Genomic DNA, 21,103 nt, shown 5'->3' on the forward strand with positions numbered 1-21,103 from the left:
TGGGGCAGGGCTCCTGTGTAAGATGTCAGCGCTATATAAATAAACAGCACTTTACAGAGTCTGTAGTCATATCTCTAAAGGGAGCCATATATCTAGTGATGATGGGCAGATTCGACCAAGAGACAAATCTCTCTCTAATCGAATCTGATAAGAGAGAGATTTGTCAGCTGCCCATACACTGCAGGCCGATTCCCAATCAATCTCATTCTGAAATCAATCCGGAATCGGCCTTGTGACGCTGCATCCGTCTGCCTCACCGCTGTCCCCTAATAATAAATGTCCCCCAGCTGCCAAGTGCAAGGTATACATTACCTGTCCGCGGCCTCTGCTTGTCCCCCGCTGGCTTCCGGGATTTCTCCACTGCATACACGCGTGTGTGACAGCTGACGACACGTGCGCCCTTACTAGGAAATCACCTGGGGCGCACGTGTATGGAGCAAATAGTGCGCCCAGAGCCAGCGGAGGGACAAACAGAGGCCTCGGACAGGTAATGTATCCCTTGCACGGGGCACATTTATCATCCCCCCGATGATAAATGCTGTGAACATGAACATCGTCGGGGGTTTCGGCGCATTCGTCAATCCTCGCAAAATTGCTCGCTGTTCCTGCGGCGCACCCAATCAAGCAAGTTTACCCAACATCTTGCAGCATGCACTATCGACAATGCGACCAATTTTCATCCCAGAAATTGGTCGCATTGTCGGTCGGGCATGCACTTGGTGTCACCAATTTTCATCCAATTCCGTTATAATATTCGAATCAAATGGTCGATCGGTGCCAAGTCGCCTGATGTATGGCTACCTTAATTCTTCTCAGAGGAGCTCACAATATAATCCCAACCATAGTCAGTTTAATGTACATATGTTTTTGGGATGTGGTGTTGAACCAGTGCGCCTTGAGGAAACCTAAACAAACATGAGGAGAGCATTCCAACTCCATGCAGATAGTGTCCTGGCCCAGATTTAAACTTTTGGGGCAGCACAGTGGCATTGTGGATAGAACTCTTGCCTTGCCTGAAGGTCCCCTGTTCAAATCTGGGCCAGGACACTATCTGCATGGAATTTGTATGTATACTCTGTGCATGGTTTTCCTCCAGGCACTCTTAAAGGGAACCAGAGACGAAGCACCCTCATGTATTTTACCCTATATATCAGTGGGAACATTAGAGAAAACACCTACCCTGCTTTCTGTTTCACTCTGCACTGCACAGCTTGTTTCTTATCAGCCCTGATAAAATCCCCGACTGAGCATTCAGCCTGGCTTTGCTCAGGAATCTTTATAGCTGAGTCTGTGTTTTCTGGTGTTTTTTCAAGCCCAAGCCTGCCCTCTGCTGGCTCTGCTCAGGAATCATTATAGCTGAGTCAGTATAGCAAATGCAGACTGAATGCTCAGTCGGGGATTTTGACAGAGCTGTTAAGAAACAAGCTGTGCAGTGCAGAATGAAACAGAAAGCATGGTAGGTGTTTTCCCTAATGTTCCCACTGATATATATGGTAAAATACATGAGGGTGCTTCGTCTCTGGTTCTCTTTGAAAATATACAGATAGGTTAACTGCCCCCCCCCCCCCCCCACACACACACACACACACAGGTAAAAAATGGCATTATATTACAATGGGACCCATCAGATCGACAGGTCAAATAAATCCTTACTGGCATGTACGATCTGCTCCCGATTTAGGACTGGATTGATTTTGTGCAGTACTGATCTGAAAATTAAATCCATTCTCGATCGAGAGCAGATTGGACATGCCATAAATGATTAATTTGATCTGAAGGCAAATTGCATTGTGTGTACTAGGTATAAAACAATGACTATGATAGGGATTAGATTGTGAGCTCCTCTGAAATAACAGTACTAAATAAATACACACATTAAAAAGGAAAATTGCGCAGAGCACAACAAAGAGTTTTACTGTGTCCTGCCTGGGATTCCAAGGTGAGACGCTGGTGCATAAGGCAGGAATAGCCACTTTGCAGATTGAGAGATCAATGAAATAATGTATATGTTGTTACTATTTGTATCCAGCTGGGGGTGGGGCCAATGCAAATTGGCAGCAAGTACATTTCAAGTCAGAAAATTAGCATCTCACTGATGATGTCTATTGCCTACCCATAACCTACTGATCTGACATATTGCTGCTTTTCTGCCTTATTGGAATTACAGTTCAATCCAACAGGAAACAGACACAACAATTAATAAATCTATTACTAGCAATGAAGAAATCCATTTTTTTTAATTGACCGTTTTAATGACCCAGTCAGCACAAAAAAAAGTTAAACTGTGATCAACTGCATATATTTACACAAGCAAAATTATATTTTTACATGTTATATTGAATGACTGAACTGAGAGTGATATATATGGTGACTGTCAAATGTATTTTCTGTCAAACAGGGCTGTGGAGTCAGAGTCGAGGAGTCGGAACAATTTTTGGGTACCTGGCGTCGTAGACAACACTACAAATGTTGTGACTTTAAAGGTTCTTGCTAATGCAGTGCTATGTGTTTGTTCTCGAGGAATGTCATTTTATAAAAATCACCCATAGCATTGCTTTAGCAGAGCTTTTCAAATCACTCTTGCAGTGTGACTCAGGCCTTATATGCACACATCACAGTGCACCAGTGTGAAACTATAGACTCATTTTTGCATTTATGCCCCACCCCCAATCCATGCAAACCCCACAGAACCCATGAACTTGCATCTATGTGTCTATAGTGAGATCAGTACATGGACTGTAACTAAATGATAAATATTTCATACATATAAAACCAAGAACATTTACCTTGCAAAATGTAGACATCCAAAATGCAATTGTGATCAGTTATTTGCACCCCAGCATTTAGACACTTTGTCTTAGCACATCATGTTCTGCACCCCAATATTCAGACCCCATGCATTAATGGTGCACTGATATGCATGTAGTTGCAGTATCTTCAAATGCATTGTTTTATGCTTGTGCATTTTTTTTCATCAATGCAGTTGTTTTATTAATTATAAGAAATGTAAAAAAAAAAAGTTATTTTAGATCATTGCACACACTTTCCATATCAATAAAAATAATCTTGGTAAAGTTACACACACACACAAAAAAAACATTCTTTATCCTTGCAATCTGATAAATTTTATGATGAATCAAATGTTTTTCTTTCTGTTTTTGAGAAGAGAAGCAAAAGCACTGAAACCTGCAACAGGGTAGTTTGTCTTTCTTTGTATTGCTTTCAAGTAAAATACCTAATCGAATGGAAAATTGTTTTTATGGATATGTGTATGGCCAACATCACAGATAGCTCTTAACATCCAGATATTCGACCTCCTCCCATGCTTCCTCATCACATCCACATATTCTGCATCAGCTATTCTGCCCCAATATTCAGTCATACATCAGGCATAAGTACTTACTTGTTATCTGTCTCCCAATATACAACTATCACATCACAGATATTGTCCCCTTGGTACTCACCACCAGGAGTTGGTCCCCACCAGGGGCAGGAGGGCAGCGAGCAGCAGCAGCAATGGGCTCTCCCTCATCCTGCCCCCCGCACAGCTCAGCTCCGCGGATCCCCAGCCGATCACCAGTCCCTGCAGACAAGTAAAGTACAGAGTGAACACAGAGAGCGCAGAGAGAGCAGCCAGTCCCGGCCGGGGGAGGAGGGGGAATACTGCACTCTGTCTCCCCCTGGCGGACACAACATGCACTCCCCTCCCCCGAGCTCTGATGAACATTTTACTACCTGTGGCAGACGGGCAGAGCCGTGAGGAGTAGGACGCCCGGGTCACACTCAGCTATACACAAAAGCATGAGATAATAAATGATTCTGACACCTGACAATTTTTGCATAACGAAATAGGTTTACAGATGCTGATCATTATTACTGTTATGCTTTTACATATAGTACTTACAGATTTTTCTACAGCACATTACAGATTGTATTGAACAAATCCTCCATACACAGGTGACAGGTATATACTAACCATAGCTATCAAAATACTGGCATGTGTGTGTGTGTGTCACTAAAGGTAGCCATACACAGTACAATCAAATCGATTCATTTTCTAATTTTTCAATAAAAATGATTGATTATATAAGTTATTAAAAATAAAGTGCTTTTCAATGGAGGGAAAAAACTAATTATTTTTTCTATTTTTTTAAAATGGAAAAAAAATTTGATTGGAAATATCAGATAGAAAAATATAAAAACTGATTGTTTTATTTGATCTTTTTTAAAAAAAAGAAATTGAATCGTCTATGGCCACCTTACCAAGCATCAACACCCAACACATATATTTCTGCCAAGTGTGTTCCTACTCTCAATGTCAAAAACAGGCTTAGCTAAAAAACAGTACTATACCCCACACTGTATGCTTACCATAAACTCTGTATTAATGTTCAAAATTCAGTAATTCAAAACAAATAAGGACAAAGGACAGACTTAAAGGAAACCTAAAGTAATTTATAAAAAGACTGTCCAACTTACCTGGGGCTTCTACCAGACCACTCCTTTAATGTAACAGAGGTTTATTACTGTATAAAAATGTAAACGTAGATTTATGCATCCTGCAAGGCCATCCAAGGCACTCGGCGCGGGAAGCAGAATCGCCTCAGCAGTAGCTGTGCTGCTGGGTGAATGCCATAATGGGTTACAATGATGACGTTATCAGCCTAATCAAAATTGTTTAAAATAACTGTAATTTTATGTATTCAATTTTAAAGTAAACCTAATCAGTCAGGGAAGGATATATAGGATTTGCTAGGAACCTAGAGGTTCTCTTTAAGTCTGCTTTCACAGTAAGACGTTACACGTTAGAGCAGCCTGTAACGCACCCCGCCGCACAGCAATGAAAAATCAATGGGCTGTTCACAGTGCCCACGTTGCGTTACACAGTAACACTGCACGTTCTTTTGAAGTGCAGCATACTGTGCGTTCTAGCGGCTTTTTTTAATTTTATGGGCGGAGAGGAGGCGGGGAGAGTCCGCTACGTAGCCATGAACATGGCTACTTATTATTCACTGCACTTGCAGTGTTTACTTCCTGGAGTGGCTGCTGATTGGCTGGCGGGACCACGTGATGCAGAGAGCTCCGCTCACGTGGTCTCCGCAGCTTATCCGGCAGAACAAACGCACCAAGAGCTGCTTTTAACGCGGCTCTTGGTAGCGTCCTCCTCCACTACCACCAGGCGTTGCGTTAGGGGCACGTTATGCGACCTATAACTTCCCCTAAACGCAACGTCCTGGTGAGAAAGCAGCCTAAATCCTGAAATGAGCTAGAAAAACCTCACAAGTGGAGAGCCTTTGGATAGTCCAGAGGCTTCATGGAACCCTCTACATGGCACCATTCCTGCTTCATCTTTTAGAAAGAGGCCTGCACATGCCCAGTACAGAGTTAGCACTGTTTCACAGGTTTTCTTCCTCTGTGCACAAGTGCTTCCCTTACTGGGCATACATGGACCAAACTCGAGCTTGTCCAGTACTGAGGAAAACATTTATGGCCAGAAGAAACACTGCAGAGGGAACCTGCGCTGGATGGGTGGAGCATAACAGTATCCAGGAAGACTTCGGACTATCCAGCTCACTTTAGGATTGCTTTAAAGAGAACCCGAGGTGGGGTTCTTCCATGGCAATCCCCATACAGAGGCTGGGTCTGCCTATAGAGCCCAGCCTCTGTTGCTATATAGCTTCCCCCAAAGCCCCCCCTGCACGCTGCGAGACCCCATAAAACACAGCCGCGCTTTGCGGCTGTGTTTACCTCACTAACGTCAGTCTCGGCTGCTCCCCCGCCTCCTGAATCGCTCCGGTCCCCGCCCGCGTCCCTTTCCTCCAATCAACGGTGAGGGAAGGGACGTGGGCGGGGACCAGAGCGATTCAGGAGGCGGGGGAGCGGCGAGACTGGCATTAGTGAGATAAACACAGCCAGCTGTGACACGCTGCGTGTCGCCAGCGCGGCGGTGTTTTATGGGGTCTGACAGCGCGCAGGGGGGGCTTTGGGGGAAGCTATATAGCAACAGAGGCTGGGCTCTATAGGCAGACCTAGCCTCTGTATGGGGATTGCCATGGAAGAACCCCACCTCGGGTTCTCTTTAAAGCAAACCCAACCTGAAGTGAGGAAACTCGCTTCAGGTCAGACACTTACCTGTGGAGAGGGAAGGCTGTGGATCCCATAGAGCATACATGTCATCAGATTTGGCTCTCTGGTGGTTTCCCCACTTTGCATTATGTTTGGCCCACTTAGAACCACCAGAGAAGCTATATTGGAGGATAAGCCCTAGATCACCAGGGAAGCTGTAACAAATTTACCTGTTGTTGCCTCCAGCGAGTGCTCTGACTGTACTGAGCAGCTGCAGCAGGCTTCCTCTTCCTCTTTGTCCAGCGGCATCCCCGGCTTCCCTGCAGATGTGAGTTGGCATGCTGATCCTGTCAGTGTCCATAGAAGGACTCGTGCAGCTCAGAGCTGCCTTTATAGGCTCAGGAGGTGTGTTTGAGGTGTGTCAGCTGACTGCCGACACTTGCTGCAGGGACGTTCCTGATTGGCCTGAATTTCCTGGAGGCTTGGCCTGTGATCTATTCCTTGTATATGTTACGGCCAGAACCCGATGTTTGGCCACTTCGCGTTGTGGCTGGCCACTTCGGTTTCTGGCCGGTCAATGTGCGAAGTGGACGCAGCGCTGCGGCCAATGTCCGAAATGAGCCGAATCCCGGCGGCTCCGATCATTTTCCCCGATGCTGGCTCCACCCCCCACCTCCCTGCTATCGGCTTTCAGTCAGCCGGAGACACACGAGTCCCCCCTCCCCCGAGTCGTTCGTGCCTGCAGGAAAGCAGAGCGGGGAGCGCTGCAGACATTACTTCTGTCAGCATCCGCTCTGCAGGGATGAACAAATTCCTGCTTTCCTGCCTCTGCCTTCCTGCAGCCACGAACGACTCTGGGGGGGACGCATCTGTCCTATCCTCCTGTACTTTTGCCTATCTGATTCTTGTTGTGACCTTTGCTTGTTCCTGACTTCGCTTATTGCTCATCCCTCTTGTACCTCAGTCATCTGATTCCTGGTTTGATCTCGGCCTGTCTCTGACTACTCTTCTCCTGTATTCGCAAGTAATTACCGTAGTAGTTGCGAAACAGTTCTTAGGTCTAGGGAGCCTCCTTTTATTATTTTCTTGTCATCTCGGTACTGGTTTCACCCTGTGAGAACTAGTCATATTGTTTTGTCTAGCTAGTGACGTTTCACTAAGCGTTACAGAAGCCATATGAGGAGGATGATAGCACTAGATACCAGGGAACTATATATGAGAGGGAAGGGGCCCACTAGACACCAGGGAATTGTATAAGGGAAGAAGGGGGCACCTAGACACTAGGAAACTGTATAGGGGAGGGAAGACCCCTAAACATCAGGGAATTGTATAGATAAGGGATGGAGGACCACTAAACATCAGGGAACTGTATAGGGTTTGGAGGGGGCTATTAGACACCAGGGAACTTAATAAGGGACAGAGGTGGCCACTGGAAGGTCCAGGCAGTAAAAAAAAATCCACTTACCTGGGGCTTCCTCCAGCCCCTGGCAGTCGTCCCGGGCCCTCGCCACAGCTCCGGTGGCTCCCGGTCTTCTCCGCTGCAGAAGCCAACCTCGCCAGGTCGGCTTCCTGTGTTTCATCAGGTCTGTAGTAGTTCTGCAAAAACAAAGAGAAAGGAACAAAAACCAGTATATGCTGCTCAAAAACTGCACTTTATTTTAGATAATTTGATAAAAGGCACACACATAAATGATCAAAATATGTCAGGAGTTGGCCTGTCATATACATAATGTATTGTTAGAGGACAATACTATGTGCTGCAAATGTCTGGGACAGTAAGAAAAAGTCCCTACTAGAATAGCATATTAACAATTATAGATCAAATCAAGATAAGCCATCGAAGGCCAATCACACTCAGATGTTCATAGGTTGGATACCTAAAATCCCCGCTCCCCGCTCCCTATATTCTATGTATAGCATATTGATCATATTGGTCACACCCTTCTATACTCTGTGAGTGGTTATAACCATATCTCTTTTTTACACACCTTTGGTTTCCTCGCAGTGATTGGTCAAGGGTGTTCCCAATAAAGTCTATTATATAGGAGCAGCACACCCCTTTGGTTGTGATACAGTTAGCCCTATTTTTTGACCACATTGGTTGCACCATATCCTGCCCTCTGTGAGTGGTTATGACCATACTATTATCTCAACACAGCCGGGTCTCCTCACGGGTGCCGGATATTGGCGTTCCCAAGGCTCAAAATATTGGTTGCCTTAGGGTCCACAGCCATGTTTAAAAACATGGCTTATGAATTTATTCTTTATTGGGCTCTATCATTTTAGGTATCCAACCTATGAACATCTGAGTGTGATTGGCCTTCGATGGCTTATCTTGATTTGATCTATAATTGTTAATATGCTATTCTAGTAGGGACTTTTTCTTACTGTCCCAGACATTTGCAGCACATAGTATTGTCCTCTAACAATACATTATGTATATGACAGGCCAACTCCTGACATATTTTGATCATTTATGTGTGTGCCTTTTATCAAATTATCTAAAATAAAGTGCAGTTTTTGAGCAGCATATACTGGTTTTTGTTCCTTTCTCTTTGTTTTTTCAGTTTTATTACCAGTGCTGGTACCTGCATATAAGGACACACTTTTTCTTAATATTTATATCAGTTTTGTTTTTTTCTGTAGTAGTTCTGCGCCTGCGCAGTTCCGTCCTGATGACGTCGGCCAGACCATGCGACCCGCGTAGTGGAGCGCACAAGAAGCCAACCCGGCAGCAGACCTGGCGAGGTCGGCCTCTGCAGCGGAGAAGGCTGCTAGGGGTTGGAGGAAGCCCTAGGTAAGTGGATTTTCATTTTTTTTTTTTACTGCCTGGATGTATCCTTTAAATCTCGCTGTCTGACGCCGCTGCACGTTCATGCACAGTCATGTGAATGGTCCTGTGACTGACTGTTGCTGTTAGCTAGCAACAATCATTCAATAAAGTTAGATAAAAAAAAGTTGGAAAAGTAAAAAAAAAAGAAAAATTAAAGTGACATGGGCCCAATAAAATAAACAGTATCTTTTTTTAATTCCCCATTAATTTTTAACCCAAAATTAGCCTATTAACCGATTATTAACCCACGCAATGTCTATGCCTGTTTAAAAACGTTTAATGACTGCTGCCAGTGCGATCGGATGCAATCGCTAGGGCGAAAGTTTCAGATCCCAGTGCTCTACAGATGTAATGCTCTGCCATTGCCTAGTGATGTGTCTGTACAGCTCTATGCCCCCTGAACTGTTGCCCTAGCGAATGTATTCGATCACTACAGACGCGCAGACTGGGGATAACGGTACACCACATGCTCAGCTTGAAGTAAAACAGAGCATATTATTATTTTTTATTTATATAGCGCCAACATCTTCCGTAGCGCTGTACATAGTACAAACAAATAATGGGGAACAAATACGGTATATACAGGGAGTGAAGAATTATTAGGCAAGTTGTATTTTTGAGGAATAATTTTATTATTGAACAACAACCACGTTCCCAATGAACCCAAAAAACTCATTCATATCAAAGCTGAATATTTTTGAAAGTAGATTTTAGTTTGTTTTTAGTTTTAGCTATTTTAGGGGGATATCTGTGTGTGCAAGTGACTATTACTGTGCATAATTATTAGGCAACTTAACAAAAAACAAATATATACCCATTTCAATTATTTATTTTTACCAGTGAAACCAATATAACATCTCAACATTCACAAATATACATTTCTAACATTCAAAAACAAAACAAAAACAAATCAGTGACCAATATAGCCACCTTTCTTTGCAAGGGCACTCAAAAGCCTGCCATCCATGGATTCTGTCAGCGTTTTGATCTGTTCACCATCAACATTGCGTGCAGCAGCAACCACAGCCTCCCAGACACTGTTCAGAGAGGTGTACTGTTTTCCCTCCTTGTAAATCTCACATTTTATGATGGACCACAAGGGGTCTCAATGGGGTTCAGATCAGGTGAACAAGGAGGCCATGTCATTAGTTTTTCTTCTTTTATACCCTTTCTTGTCAGCCACGCTGTGGAGTACTTGGACGCGTGTGATGGAGCATTGTCCTGCATGAAAATCATGTTTTTCTTGAAGGATGCAGACTTCTTCCTGTACCACTGCTTGAAGAAGGCGTCTTCCAGAGACTGGCAGTAGGACTGGGAGTTGAGCTTGACTCCATCCTCAACCCGAAAAGGCCCCACGAGCTCATCTTTGATGATACCAGCCACTCCACCTCCACCTTGCTGGCGTCTGAGTCGGACTGGAGCTCTCTGCCCTTTACCAATCCAGCCACGTGCCCATCCATCTGGCCCATCAAGACTCACTCTCATTTCATCAGTCCATAAAACCTTAGAAAAATCAGTCTTGAGATATTTCTTGGCCCAGTCTTGACGTTTCAGCTTGTGTGTCTTGCTCAGTGGTGGTCGTCTTTCAGCCTTTCTTACCTTGGCCATGTCTCTGAGTATTGCACACCTTGTGCTTTTGGGCACTCCAGTGATGTTGCAGCTCTGAAATATGGCCAAACTGGTGGCAAGTGGCATCTTGGCAGCTGCACGCTTGACTTTTCTCAGTTCATGGGCAGTTATTTTGCGCCATGGCTTTTCCACACTCTTCTTGCGACCCTGTTGAGTGCTGCATCCCTTTGCAAGATATCTCACTATTTTTGACTTTTCTGAGCCTGTCAAGTCCTTCTTTTGACCCATTTTGCCAAAGGAAAGGAAGTTGCCTAATAATTATACACACCTGATATAGGGTGTTGATGTCATTAGACCACACCCCTTCTCATTACAGAGATGCACATCACCTAATATGCGTAATTGGTAGTAGGCTTTCGAGCCTATACAGCTTGGAGTAAGACAACATGCATAAAGAGGATGATGTGGTCAAAATACTAATTTGCCTAATAATTCTGCACTCCCTGTATACGAAATACAAGACACTGTACAGTTATATGGGGTATCATTTTAATTGGGAAGGGCCAAATAATTTATTTGTAAATGTTTTATAACTGTGGGACATGTGATGAGAAAATTAGGAAGGGGGAAAATGAAAAAAATGTTTGTTTTCTGCATTTACGCCTAATTTTTCCCCATAATTTGACTATAAAACAAAATAGTTTTGGGAGAAAACTAATAACCAAAGAAAGCCTAGATTGTACTGAAAAAACAAGATATGTATCACTAATATGGCATAGATAATTAAAAAGTTACTGCTGTATCAAAACGACACAGCTAAAGTGTCAAAAATGTCAGAAACTTTAAGTTGTAAAAACGGAGGAACACGAAAGGGTTAAAGTTCATTGACTCTCCCAAGATTGGCCTTAAGGTGCCCATTAATGATACAATCTTTATTGTGCAGTCTTACCACTTTAAATAATATGAGGCACTACCTAAAGTATCCATTCAGGCCCCTTTCACACTATGGCATTGCAGTAAGCTATTTTACCGCAAGAGGACGCTAAGTAAAAGAAAGTCTACGGAGACTTTTATACAATGGTAGTAGGTAAATCACACCATACCGCAAAGTTACCCGTGTGTTTCTGCATGAACCGTGCCTACCGCATGGATCGTGCAGTAATGCAAGTCTATAGCAACGCAGCAAGTGTGCAGGGTGTGCGCATGTGCGGACCAACGGGAATCCCGGTGACATGGTCTCCGCATCTGCGGATTGGTTAAAAGGTATTTTTTTTCTCTTTCAGCTCGTACCAAGTGTTCACACACTGCACAGGACTGACAGCAGTCCAAGGGGCAAGTTTGCAGTATATAGAGTGACACTGTATTTGTGGGGTATTAGTCCTGTGTCCAGTCTGGGATCCCCTACACAGTCAGGAGTCAGAGACTCACATGCAGTTGTAGTAAACTGTCATGCGAATCCCTAGATGGGGTTCTGCTTAGTTAAAATAGAAAGCACACCTTCCTACAGGAGGTAGCCGTGTTTGTTTTTGGGGCAAGTGCAGAGGTAGTAGCATTGCAAATTAGGTTCACAAATAGGACTTCCGGCAGAGCTGGTTGTGATAAATGAAGTCCTAGGTAAGTGAAGTAAAATGGGTAAGAACTGTAAGAACATTGCAAGTTCAACTGTGAGCTGCAGTAGTGGGCAGGTGGTCCCTACTCAGTGCATACTGCGGTCAGCGTAGCGGCCGAAGTATGTACAGGGGGGATGTAGAGGTCAGTGTGCTTTAAAAGGTGAGATCCGAGGGAAGCACATTATAACAAGGTAAGTACTTATGCTGTGGTACATAAAGTAAGGAAGAGGGCTTTAGAGCCTTCCCATCATACAAAAGTTAACAAAGTTCAAAAGAACTACACAGAAACGAGATCAATCATGATACACATTGATCAATCTAAGTTGTACAATTGAGATTGGAGCAGTAGGGCTAAAAGCAAATCATTAATAAGAATTGATTTGGTTGGATTTCTGTTTTAGGAGTTTGGTGAATATGGAATCGAGAAAGCTGAATTACTGGCAGCAGAGGCAGAGATGGAGATGTCAGTCGGATGAGCAAAAGTACCGAAGGTAGGGCTGGTTCAGACGGACGCTTGTGCAGCGTTTACCGCCAGCGTTCAGGGCTTGGCGTTAAACGCTCCCATTCAAGTGAATGGGAGCGTTTGTACCAAGCTTTTACGCGCGTTTACATGAACGCGGCGTTCGGGTCACGATTTTCACTGGCGTTCAAGGAGCCCCTGGAAGCTACATGTTGCTTCCAGGGGCGGTTAACCGCGACGGGTAATGCCCCCCTAGGGGAAGAAAAAACGCGACCGCATCCGAACGCAATGCGAACACTGCTGAAAGCCCGAACGCATTGCCACCGCGACGCCAATGAACGTCCAAACGTCCGTCTGAACCAGCCCGTACGTATTTTGCCTCAGGACATAAGGAGGGCAAAGGTCCAATCAGGACAGTTGGGAATAGCGTTTGTCATTGATATGCTAATCAATTTCCCTGAAGAGAGAGTACCAACCATATTCTTCTGGGGACAGCCACAAGGGATAGCATGGGATGTTAGTTTACTGGATCAGGTAACTTTTTGCAGTAGAGAGGTAGAATCCTGGGATACATCAGGTAGCACCCCGGGGACTCTCTATGATAAAGGGTTATGGGACTAAAAAGAGGTTATTCAACAATTAGGCACATTGGGAGAGCAGAATGTGGGTACCCAGCATCATCTGAACATGGTTTTGGAACAGCTAACGCACAACACCTATAAGGTTCAAGGGTACACTCAAAGGCACATTCAAACAATTCTCAAAAAGATGATTGCACATGGTAAGGGTGCTGCATGGGAAATAGCATGTCTATCCATGCAGACTGAGTTAGCGGCAGATTTCAAGATAATGGCTCAAGCCTTATCAGAAGGTAAAACTCCTTTACAACTGAGACTTGACAAGGAGAGATTTATTGATTTTCCTGGGGAGGGATCTTTTGCATGGATACACAGAGATGCATGGGTGAACAGGTGGACCGGGTGCGACAGTTCTTTATGCACCGCTACTTCCTTAGTTCCAACTGATGGAAATACCCAGGTAGTTTTTTCAGTGGTGTCCCTGGGGACACCTGTTTCATCCAAGCATGTCTTACACCATGACCTGAGAGGTCAGCATTTTGTGGTGCTGGACGGAGAAGTGAAACAAGTGGACTTGTGTAATGATCGCTGCTGCAGCAGCTATTGCTGGAAGTAGTAGTGCTGCAGCTCAGGCAGTTCTGATCTATTTCCATGCAAGCTGCATAGATTTGTCTGTCTTTCCCTGCTGTCAGCTTGTGACTGATTATCATTCACCTGTGTGGGAATCTGCATGTCTGCTCCCATTGGATGACCTCAGTATAAAGATCTGCTTCCTGCAGGGTTTCCTTGGGTTTTCATAGCTTCAGTGTAAGCCAGTCTTGCTGTCGCTTTAGCCCCCGATCGTGTTTCTTGTTATAAAGATACTTTGCTGGTCTTTGCATCATATATTGGTTCATTGCCAATATATATGCATACCAGCACGTTTATTATTTTCCTTGTATTTGTGTTACGTTAATACATCAGTGTCGCTGATGTATACGTACACGAACTGTTTATATCCTGTGTGCAGTTAGTCAGCTTTCCAGCACGTTTTGGTAGGTTGCGCGTACCGTGACCACCCGTGCTGAGGTAGTTACCCTGCTTCTGGTTCGGTTTGTGGATTGCGTTCATCTCTGCGAAGAGATAACGAATCCTTCTGAATCCTGTCCTGTTACCGTTTGTGGATTGCGTTCATCTCTGCGAAGAGATAACGAATCCTTCTGAATCCTGTTCTGTAAAGGCAGCCATACACTGGTCGATGTGCCATCAGATCGACCAGCTGACAGATCCCTATCTGATCGAATCTGATCAGAGAGGGATCGTATGGCTGCCTTTCCTGCAAACAGATTGTGAATCGATTTCAGCCTGAAACCGATCACAATCTGTTGTGGTGGTGCTGCCGCCGCTCCCCCCGCCGGTATACATTACCTGAGGCTGGCTCCCGGGCGTGATGTCCCCGTCATGTGGCACCTCCGGCTCCGGCATCCGCATAGAACTTACGCTATCACACCAGTGACAGCGGAAGTTCAAATAGAGCGCCCTCTAGTTGTACTTCCGCTGTCACTGGCATGACAGCGGAAGTTATACGAGGATGCCGGAGGCGCCATGACGGGAGCAGTGACGGACGGGATGCCCGGGAGCCAGCCTCAGGTAATGTATACCTGATCGGATCGGCCGCCGCTAGCGACGCGCTCCCTACCCGCGGGCGATCGAGGGTAATTTCCCGCACGGCGCGATCGACGGACCGATCCGATTTCGGGAGGAAATCGGATCGGCGGGTGCGTGTTGCGCGAACGATTGGCAGCAGATTCGATCCCAGTGATCGAATCTGCTGTCGAAACTGCCGCAAATCGGGCCAGTGTATGGCCACCTTTACTGTTTGTGGATTGCGTTCATCTCTGCGAGGAGATAACGAATCCTTCTGAATCCTGTTCTGTTACCGTTTGTGGATTGCGTTCATCTCTGCGAAGAGATAGCGAATCCTTCTGAGTCCTGTTCCCTGTATTACTCCAGTCCTAGTCAGCGTTCCTGCTTATGTCATATATCGGTTCATTGCCGATATATACATATGTTAGTCAGACGTTACAAATAGTTTCATTGATAGCTGTAATTGTAATACGCTAGGAAAACATACTTATTGTATATTTATCTGTGTTACGTTCATCTATCTTAATCCTGCTGTTTCCTGACTGTCCTGTCCTGTCTTTGTGAGGCACGCCATCGCCGCAGCGCATTGGCTGCCTCATTCCAGTCTGTCTGGTTTTGGACGCTTGCTGTCGCTAAGTAGCCGCTTGCTAGCAAGCGTTCATTCTGTTTACCTGTCCTGATCTCCTCAGTTCTGGTTTATGCGCTCAGCGCTACTTTGCGCTGAGACGTTATAACGAAAGCATTGTTTGTGGCTGTCAGATCTGCACCGGCTCTGTGCGCCACAATCTCCTATTGGAGTCAGTCCTCCCCTCCACTATACTAGGGATAGCCTGTTTCCTGGTGCTAGTGTGTGTACCTCCTCCACGCCAGCTCATGCGTTGCATGCTGACTGTGGAGAATACACCACCAAGCCTCACAACTTGTCATCATGCTGGCAATTTTCAGATAAGTACCTGTGTTTGCCAGGACAATTGCACCGAATGCCCAGCAGCCATTCAAAAGATCTGCACTGAAGCCAAACCAATATTTCCAGTGGCTGAAGGAAAAGTTTTTTTTTTTAACCTGATGTCCACGGACACATTCATTGTACATTTTCATAATTGTTCAGACAAGTTTGATCTTACGTCCCGTACTGTGTGAGCAGAGATCCCATATGGATTCAGTCGTCAAGGTTTGACTACGTTATTCCTTAAATCGGTAAGAGAACTCTAAAGTTCAAAGCTCCACAAGAAGTGCCCATACTGAGAGATAACACACCATGGGATAAATGGGTACAGGTTTTGACACAAGACAACACTTTGTTAAAAAGGTTAAACCAACATAACATGAAATTAGAGGTGATATTTCACCATGATCAAGGAGAGCTGACAGAGGTTGAACACAAATATAATCAGGTGAGTTCCAGTCTGACCTGGTGGAGAAGGTTTCTGGCGATATTCCAGGGGCACTCAGACTGGGCCTCCGCAGTTCAAACCTTTTTCCTGCACCCACTGGTCGTAGTGATGAGGTATACAATCATATGCATCATTACACAGGTGAGTTTGTGTTTAAAATTACGCAAACAAATAAACATGGGAAGAGGATTGGTGTCAAGTACACAATCTCACAAGCCTAGTATATTTTCAAGCTAAGCCACATAATACAAGGCTTCAGATAAGTACCTATGGGTTGGAGCTGATTGTATAAAGGTGTTTTTTTTAGAAGACCCCTAGCACTGCTCCGTCGCTTTGGGTACAAACAAGTTTCACTTTTCCATGGTCAAGTAAAGTATGTAAGGGATACACCTGTGATGAGAATGCTGAGCGGAGAATCGGATGAGGGCTTATGGCCCATACTAACGGGCAACATTTCTGGCCTGTCGCTAGCACACAGGACAGCTCGTCGCCAGGTCCCTCCGCATACACACGGCGGAGGGACCTGGCAACTGACGCGAAGGAAGCTGTCGCTGAAGTTCCTCCCCCCGCCGGAAGATCAGGGTATTCCCTGCTGGTTGCTGTCGCTAGTCCGCATACTCACGCGGACTAGCGACAGTTGCGGCGGAGTTGCGGCGGCAACTGTCGCCGGGCGATTGACCGCGCCAATCGCCTGGCGACAGCAGCGATGAGCGACGGTTCGGGGTGCACGCCCGTGTTGTGCCTCATACTCACGGGCGACCTGTCGCCGCAACACGCGCGCGCCGCGTGTTGCGGCGACAATTGTAGCCCGTGAGTATGGGCCATTAGAAGAAGGGCATTCCCAGAGAGACAAGAGATCTTCCTCTCCCTCCCAGGGGCATTCACCTAGAGCAGAGAGGGTGTGTTTGGAAACGAGCATGGAAGGGTGAAACATAACAAAAACAGGCTCATAGGTGCCATCTGAACCCTAATGGAGAACCCTGCAGATCAAGTCATTTCAGGGGGGCTGTTAGAATGTAAGTATACTTGAATTCTAGGCCCCAGGTACTAAAATCTAGTAAAGACTTGAGATGTAGGGTCTCGGAGAGAAATTATGCAGTCATTTACAAGAAGCATGTTCCTCTAGAAAGACACATAATATGTTTTCAGGTCTAAATGTCTCGACATTCATAATACGAATTGGTAAACAAAGCCGATATTTGGAAAACATTGCATTTCGTGCATCTAGGGCATAAAGCACTGGCGCACTAGATGATGAGGTGGGTCACATGCCCATGCCCGCCAATTGTAGGCTTGGGGGTATGGCTCGGATGATGTCAGAATTTAACTCTTTGATGTTCATATAAAAGTAATAGACGGGATGGCAGAGGGCACTTCGTCTTCTGCATGCTATCCTGCTCTCTACGCTTCCTATTTAGAATAATAGCTTCCTGTCTGTATGCTGTAAATACATGTGATGTACATAGGACATAGAAAAGACTGTTTATACTCTGAAGAAATCAACATGTAAGATGCCTGATTGCTAAATAAACCCCTTAAAGGTGAAGGTGGCTGTCTCCGCTCTATCTCCTGTATGCTGTCGCTGTGAGTTGCAGCTGTAATGAGTTGCTGGTGCCGGAGTAAAATATGTGTTGTCCTGTTGCCAATAGCAACCAACGTATAGGTCCTTACAGTCTCCAGCACGGAGTAAATCACTGAACAGGGGTGGGCCAATGCATATGACCCTGTCAGTGCACTTTGGCGCAGGGTCATTTAAAATAATGATTTGTGCGGTGCTCCCATGGCAGGCTGCTATGCCACGACATCACCGGACCACACAATATACTCACTCAGTTTATCCTTCTATTACATTGATTTGATAAGATTGTTCAATCAATAAAGTCGCTCCTAGCTGTAATCAGCATGGCCTTAGACGCTATATCAACCTGAAGAAGCAGGAAGTAGCCGTGAAATGTGTTTTCCTAAAAGAGTAAAAGTGTTCAATGCAGCATTGAGGTAAGCCACCTTCCTTTCTATACTGTCCATGTCCTGTTCAGAGGTTCCATTAGGATACAGTCTCTTTTTATCTGCGTGGGGATGGATTTTACCCACCTCCTACAATGCTGCTGTTGTAACACAAGCAGGTTTTGTGAGTACAGTAGCTCTCTTCCCTAAAATGTATTTATTTAGATGGCTTGATATACTAAACTATATTGGCGATCCCGGTTGTTTCTGCGTTTCTTCTCTATTTTTTAGAAACATAGACTATGAATCACCTGCTATAGATTTGGTAACGGTGCCCATTAACTATCCAATTTAGCACACGATTGGCATTACAATTGATCAGATCAGCACTGTGGCGTAGTGGTTAGTGCTCTCGCCTTGCAACGCTGGGTCGCCGGTTTGAATCCCAGCCAGGTCAACATCTGCAATGAGTTTGTATGTTCTTCCTGTGTCTGTGTGGGTTTCCTCTGGGTGCTCCGGTTTCCTCCCACATCCCAAAAACATACAGATAAGATAATTGGCTTTCCCCTAAATTGGCCCTAGACTACAATACATACACTACACAATACATACATAGACATAGGACTATGGTAGGGATTAGATTTTGAGCCCCTCTGAGCAAGGGCGTAGCAATAGCCATAGCAGCTGCCCTGTAGCAGAGGAAGCCCAAGAGGGACAGTTAGTGACAAGACAATATACTCTGTACAGCGCTGCGGAAGATGTCGGTGCTATATAAATACTAAATAATAATAATAATAATAATAATCAGATCGTGTTGATGGTGCGAATCGACAACAAATGATCAATTTATCGATTGTTTCATCTATCTGTTTTTCAGATCAATTCCATTGGAAATTATTGTATTGGTTAACTTTTTATGGGTTTTTAGGAAGAAAAAAAAATCTGCAGGGAATCGGATGGGAAAATGTATGTGTGTATCGGTTTAAAGCTCCATAGACAGACAACATCAATGGGAATTCCTCTGGATGAGGTAATGGCCTTCTTGTGTGACCAGGGGGTGGGGGAGGTCACACAGGGATTGCCAGAGGGGTCACACACCTCACAACCCCCAATGCCACTTTCTCTGGTTTCTCTCCACATGTAAAAGCCAGCTAAAGAGGTCTCCTTTCTTTAGACATAGAGGTCTCCATGCTCCAGAAAAGGGTATCTGAACCTGTAGCAGTAACTTCCTTGCTAACCGTGGAGGTCAGATACATATCTTTATACTCACGCATACATCCAGAAGAACTGGTATATAGAACACTTACAGTTTATTGATTCTTTATTTATACTTTTATGTTCTATAATAAAGTGCCAAGATATTACGCAGAGCTGTAGAATGTAAAATAGGAGGTGTAAATAACAAAGAGATGACACAGACATCGAGGACTTGCTGCATACAGACATAGACAGATATTAAACCTTGGGTAAAATTTCCACAATCCTGAAGCATTGTACTGTATTGTGGGACTTACTACTGTATTTGGAAATACAGAAGTGTTAACCTACAGTGATTTTTGTTTTCTTTTTAGCAGTGTTTTAACAGAGGGATTTTATAGACTGCCACATAAAATCATAGTGGCTCTGGGTTTCCATGATTTAGGTGAGTACCATGAATTGCTGTATATTTCCCTCCATAAACTGTCCATGTGACAGCCTTATACTTCCCAACATAAGTGATAGTGTTTGGCATTTGGATAGATATTAATGACATAAAAGGCCTGGCTAGAGGCATCTGGCAATGCTAGAAAACCCTAGATGACCACTATTGTAGTTCCTTCAGCAATCTGCAGCAGGACTTACATGACCTTCCTTCTTCCCTTCTCCACTGGACAGTTCAAGCTAATTGACAGAGAAACATGTAGTGAGTCTGTACAGCAATCGCCAATGTCACCCAAAAGGGTCAGAAACATAACAATGTCCAATCTTACTATGTGCATAGCATTTTCTGCACTTGATTTTCCAGGATCATTCACAATTTTTAAGATTGCAGCAAAGTGCATTGCAATCGAAAACACATGCATTGTGCAGGACAAAGCAAAGAGCTATCACAAAGAATGAGAGTGGAAAACACAAATAAAAGCAAATGAGGCGTGATTCCTGAGCAGGCCATGCAAATCAATGGCCAGTGTGGCAGTGCGGACAATTCTGACACATGTGCTCCCTGCTGAAGTATTTGGAAAACCACCATGTAATGCAACTATGGTTCAAGCATGGCTAAACTGCGTGTCTACACAAGCAATGAGTTGTTAATAGTTCATTAAATTAACCACATCTGTACATAAAATCTAAAAGAGGAACAGCAGATGAGAAACAAGGGACAGTTGGGAGCTATGCAGCTGGCATCCAGACAGGGAATCAGATGATTTCCCAAACATTACAGTTGGCATAGAGCAGAAATTGGGGGCATATCTCTCCATAGAGATATCTTCTCTAGTGACAACTGTCAAAGATGGGACACCCATTCTGGAAGATCTACTCTAAGTTCCCAGAGTGCCTTTGTGGCATGTGTGGAGTGGGACATCTCTCCAACGACACAGACGGCTCTTGAGGTAAGTGTTAGCTCAGTTTCAGCGGAGGCAGCTACAAGATGACTTAGCAGAATAATCTGCAACCCAGGTTAAAGTTCTCCCCCAATCCAAGTGAATACCCTCTCTTCCAGCTGGGAGATACAGAACCACAAACACTTAAATTGGTGGAACAGCATCTGAAATCTTTATTTACAGGTCAATCTTATATACACCCTGATGTTAGGGAAAAACCAGATTAGACCGGAGTGCACATAGAAAATATTTGAAACAATAGCATAGACATGGTACAGACAGCAGAGACAATAGGATTTGTTATTCTGTAAACAACTGGCAGAGGTAGACTTTGTTACATGTGTTAATTTCTCAATAGACCAGGTTTTTTAACAACAATGCATGAATAGGTCTGAGTCTTCAGATCTCTGTCACAGTGGCTTGTATGGTAATATACCAACT

At 44.6% G+C, this 21,103-nt stretch overlaps 1 protein-coding gene across 3 annotated transcripts in view; it reads right to left on the bottom strand.

The window, feature by feature from the left end:
• The window catches only part of WNT5B (Wnt family member 5B), a 314,129-nt gene that overhangs the window by 46,936 nt on the left and 246,090 nt on the right, over nucleotides 1–21,103 (bottom strand). For all 3 annotated transcript variants that reach the window (XM_068277237.1, XM_068277238.1, XM_068277239.1), the window contains one exon: nucleotides 3,465–3,583. In XM_068277237.1, the coding sequence (XP_068133338.1) occupies nucleotides 3,465–3,583 (119 nt within the window). The remainder of the gene's footprint in view (nucleotides 1–3,464; nucleotides 3,584–21,103) is intronic.

Source organism: Hyperolius riggenbachi, chromosome 3 (assembly GCF_040937935.1).
Source record: "Hyperolius riggenbachi isolate aHypRig1 chromosome 3, aHypRig1.pri, whole genome shotgun sequence".
In the NCBI taxonomy this organism is placed as follows: Eukaryota; Metazoa; Chordata; class Amphibia; order Anura; family Hyperoliidae; genus Hyperolius; species Hyperolius riggenbachi.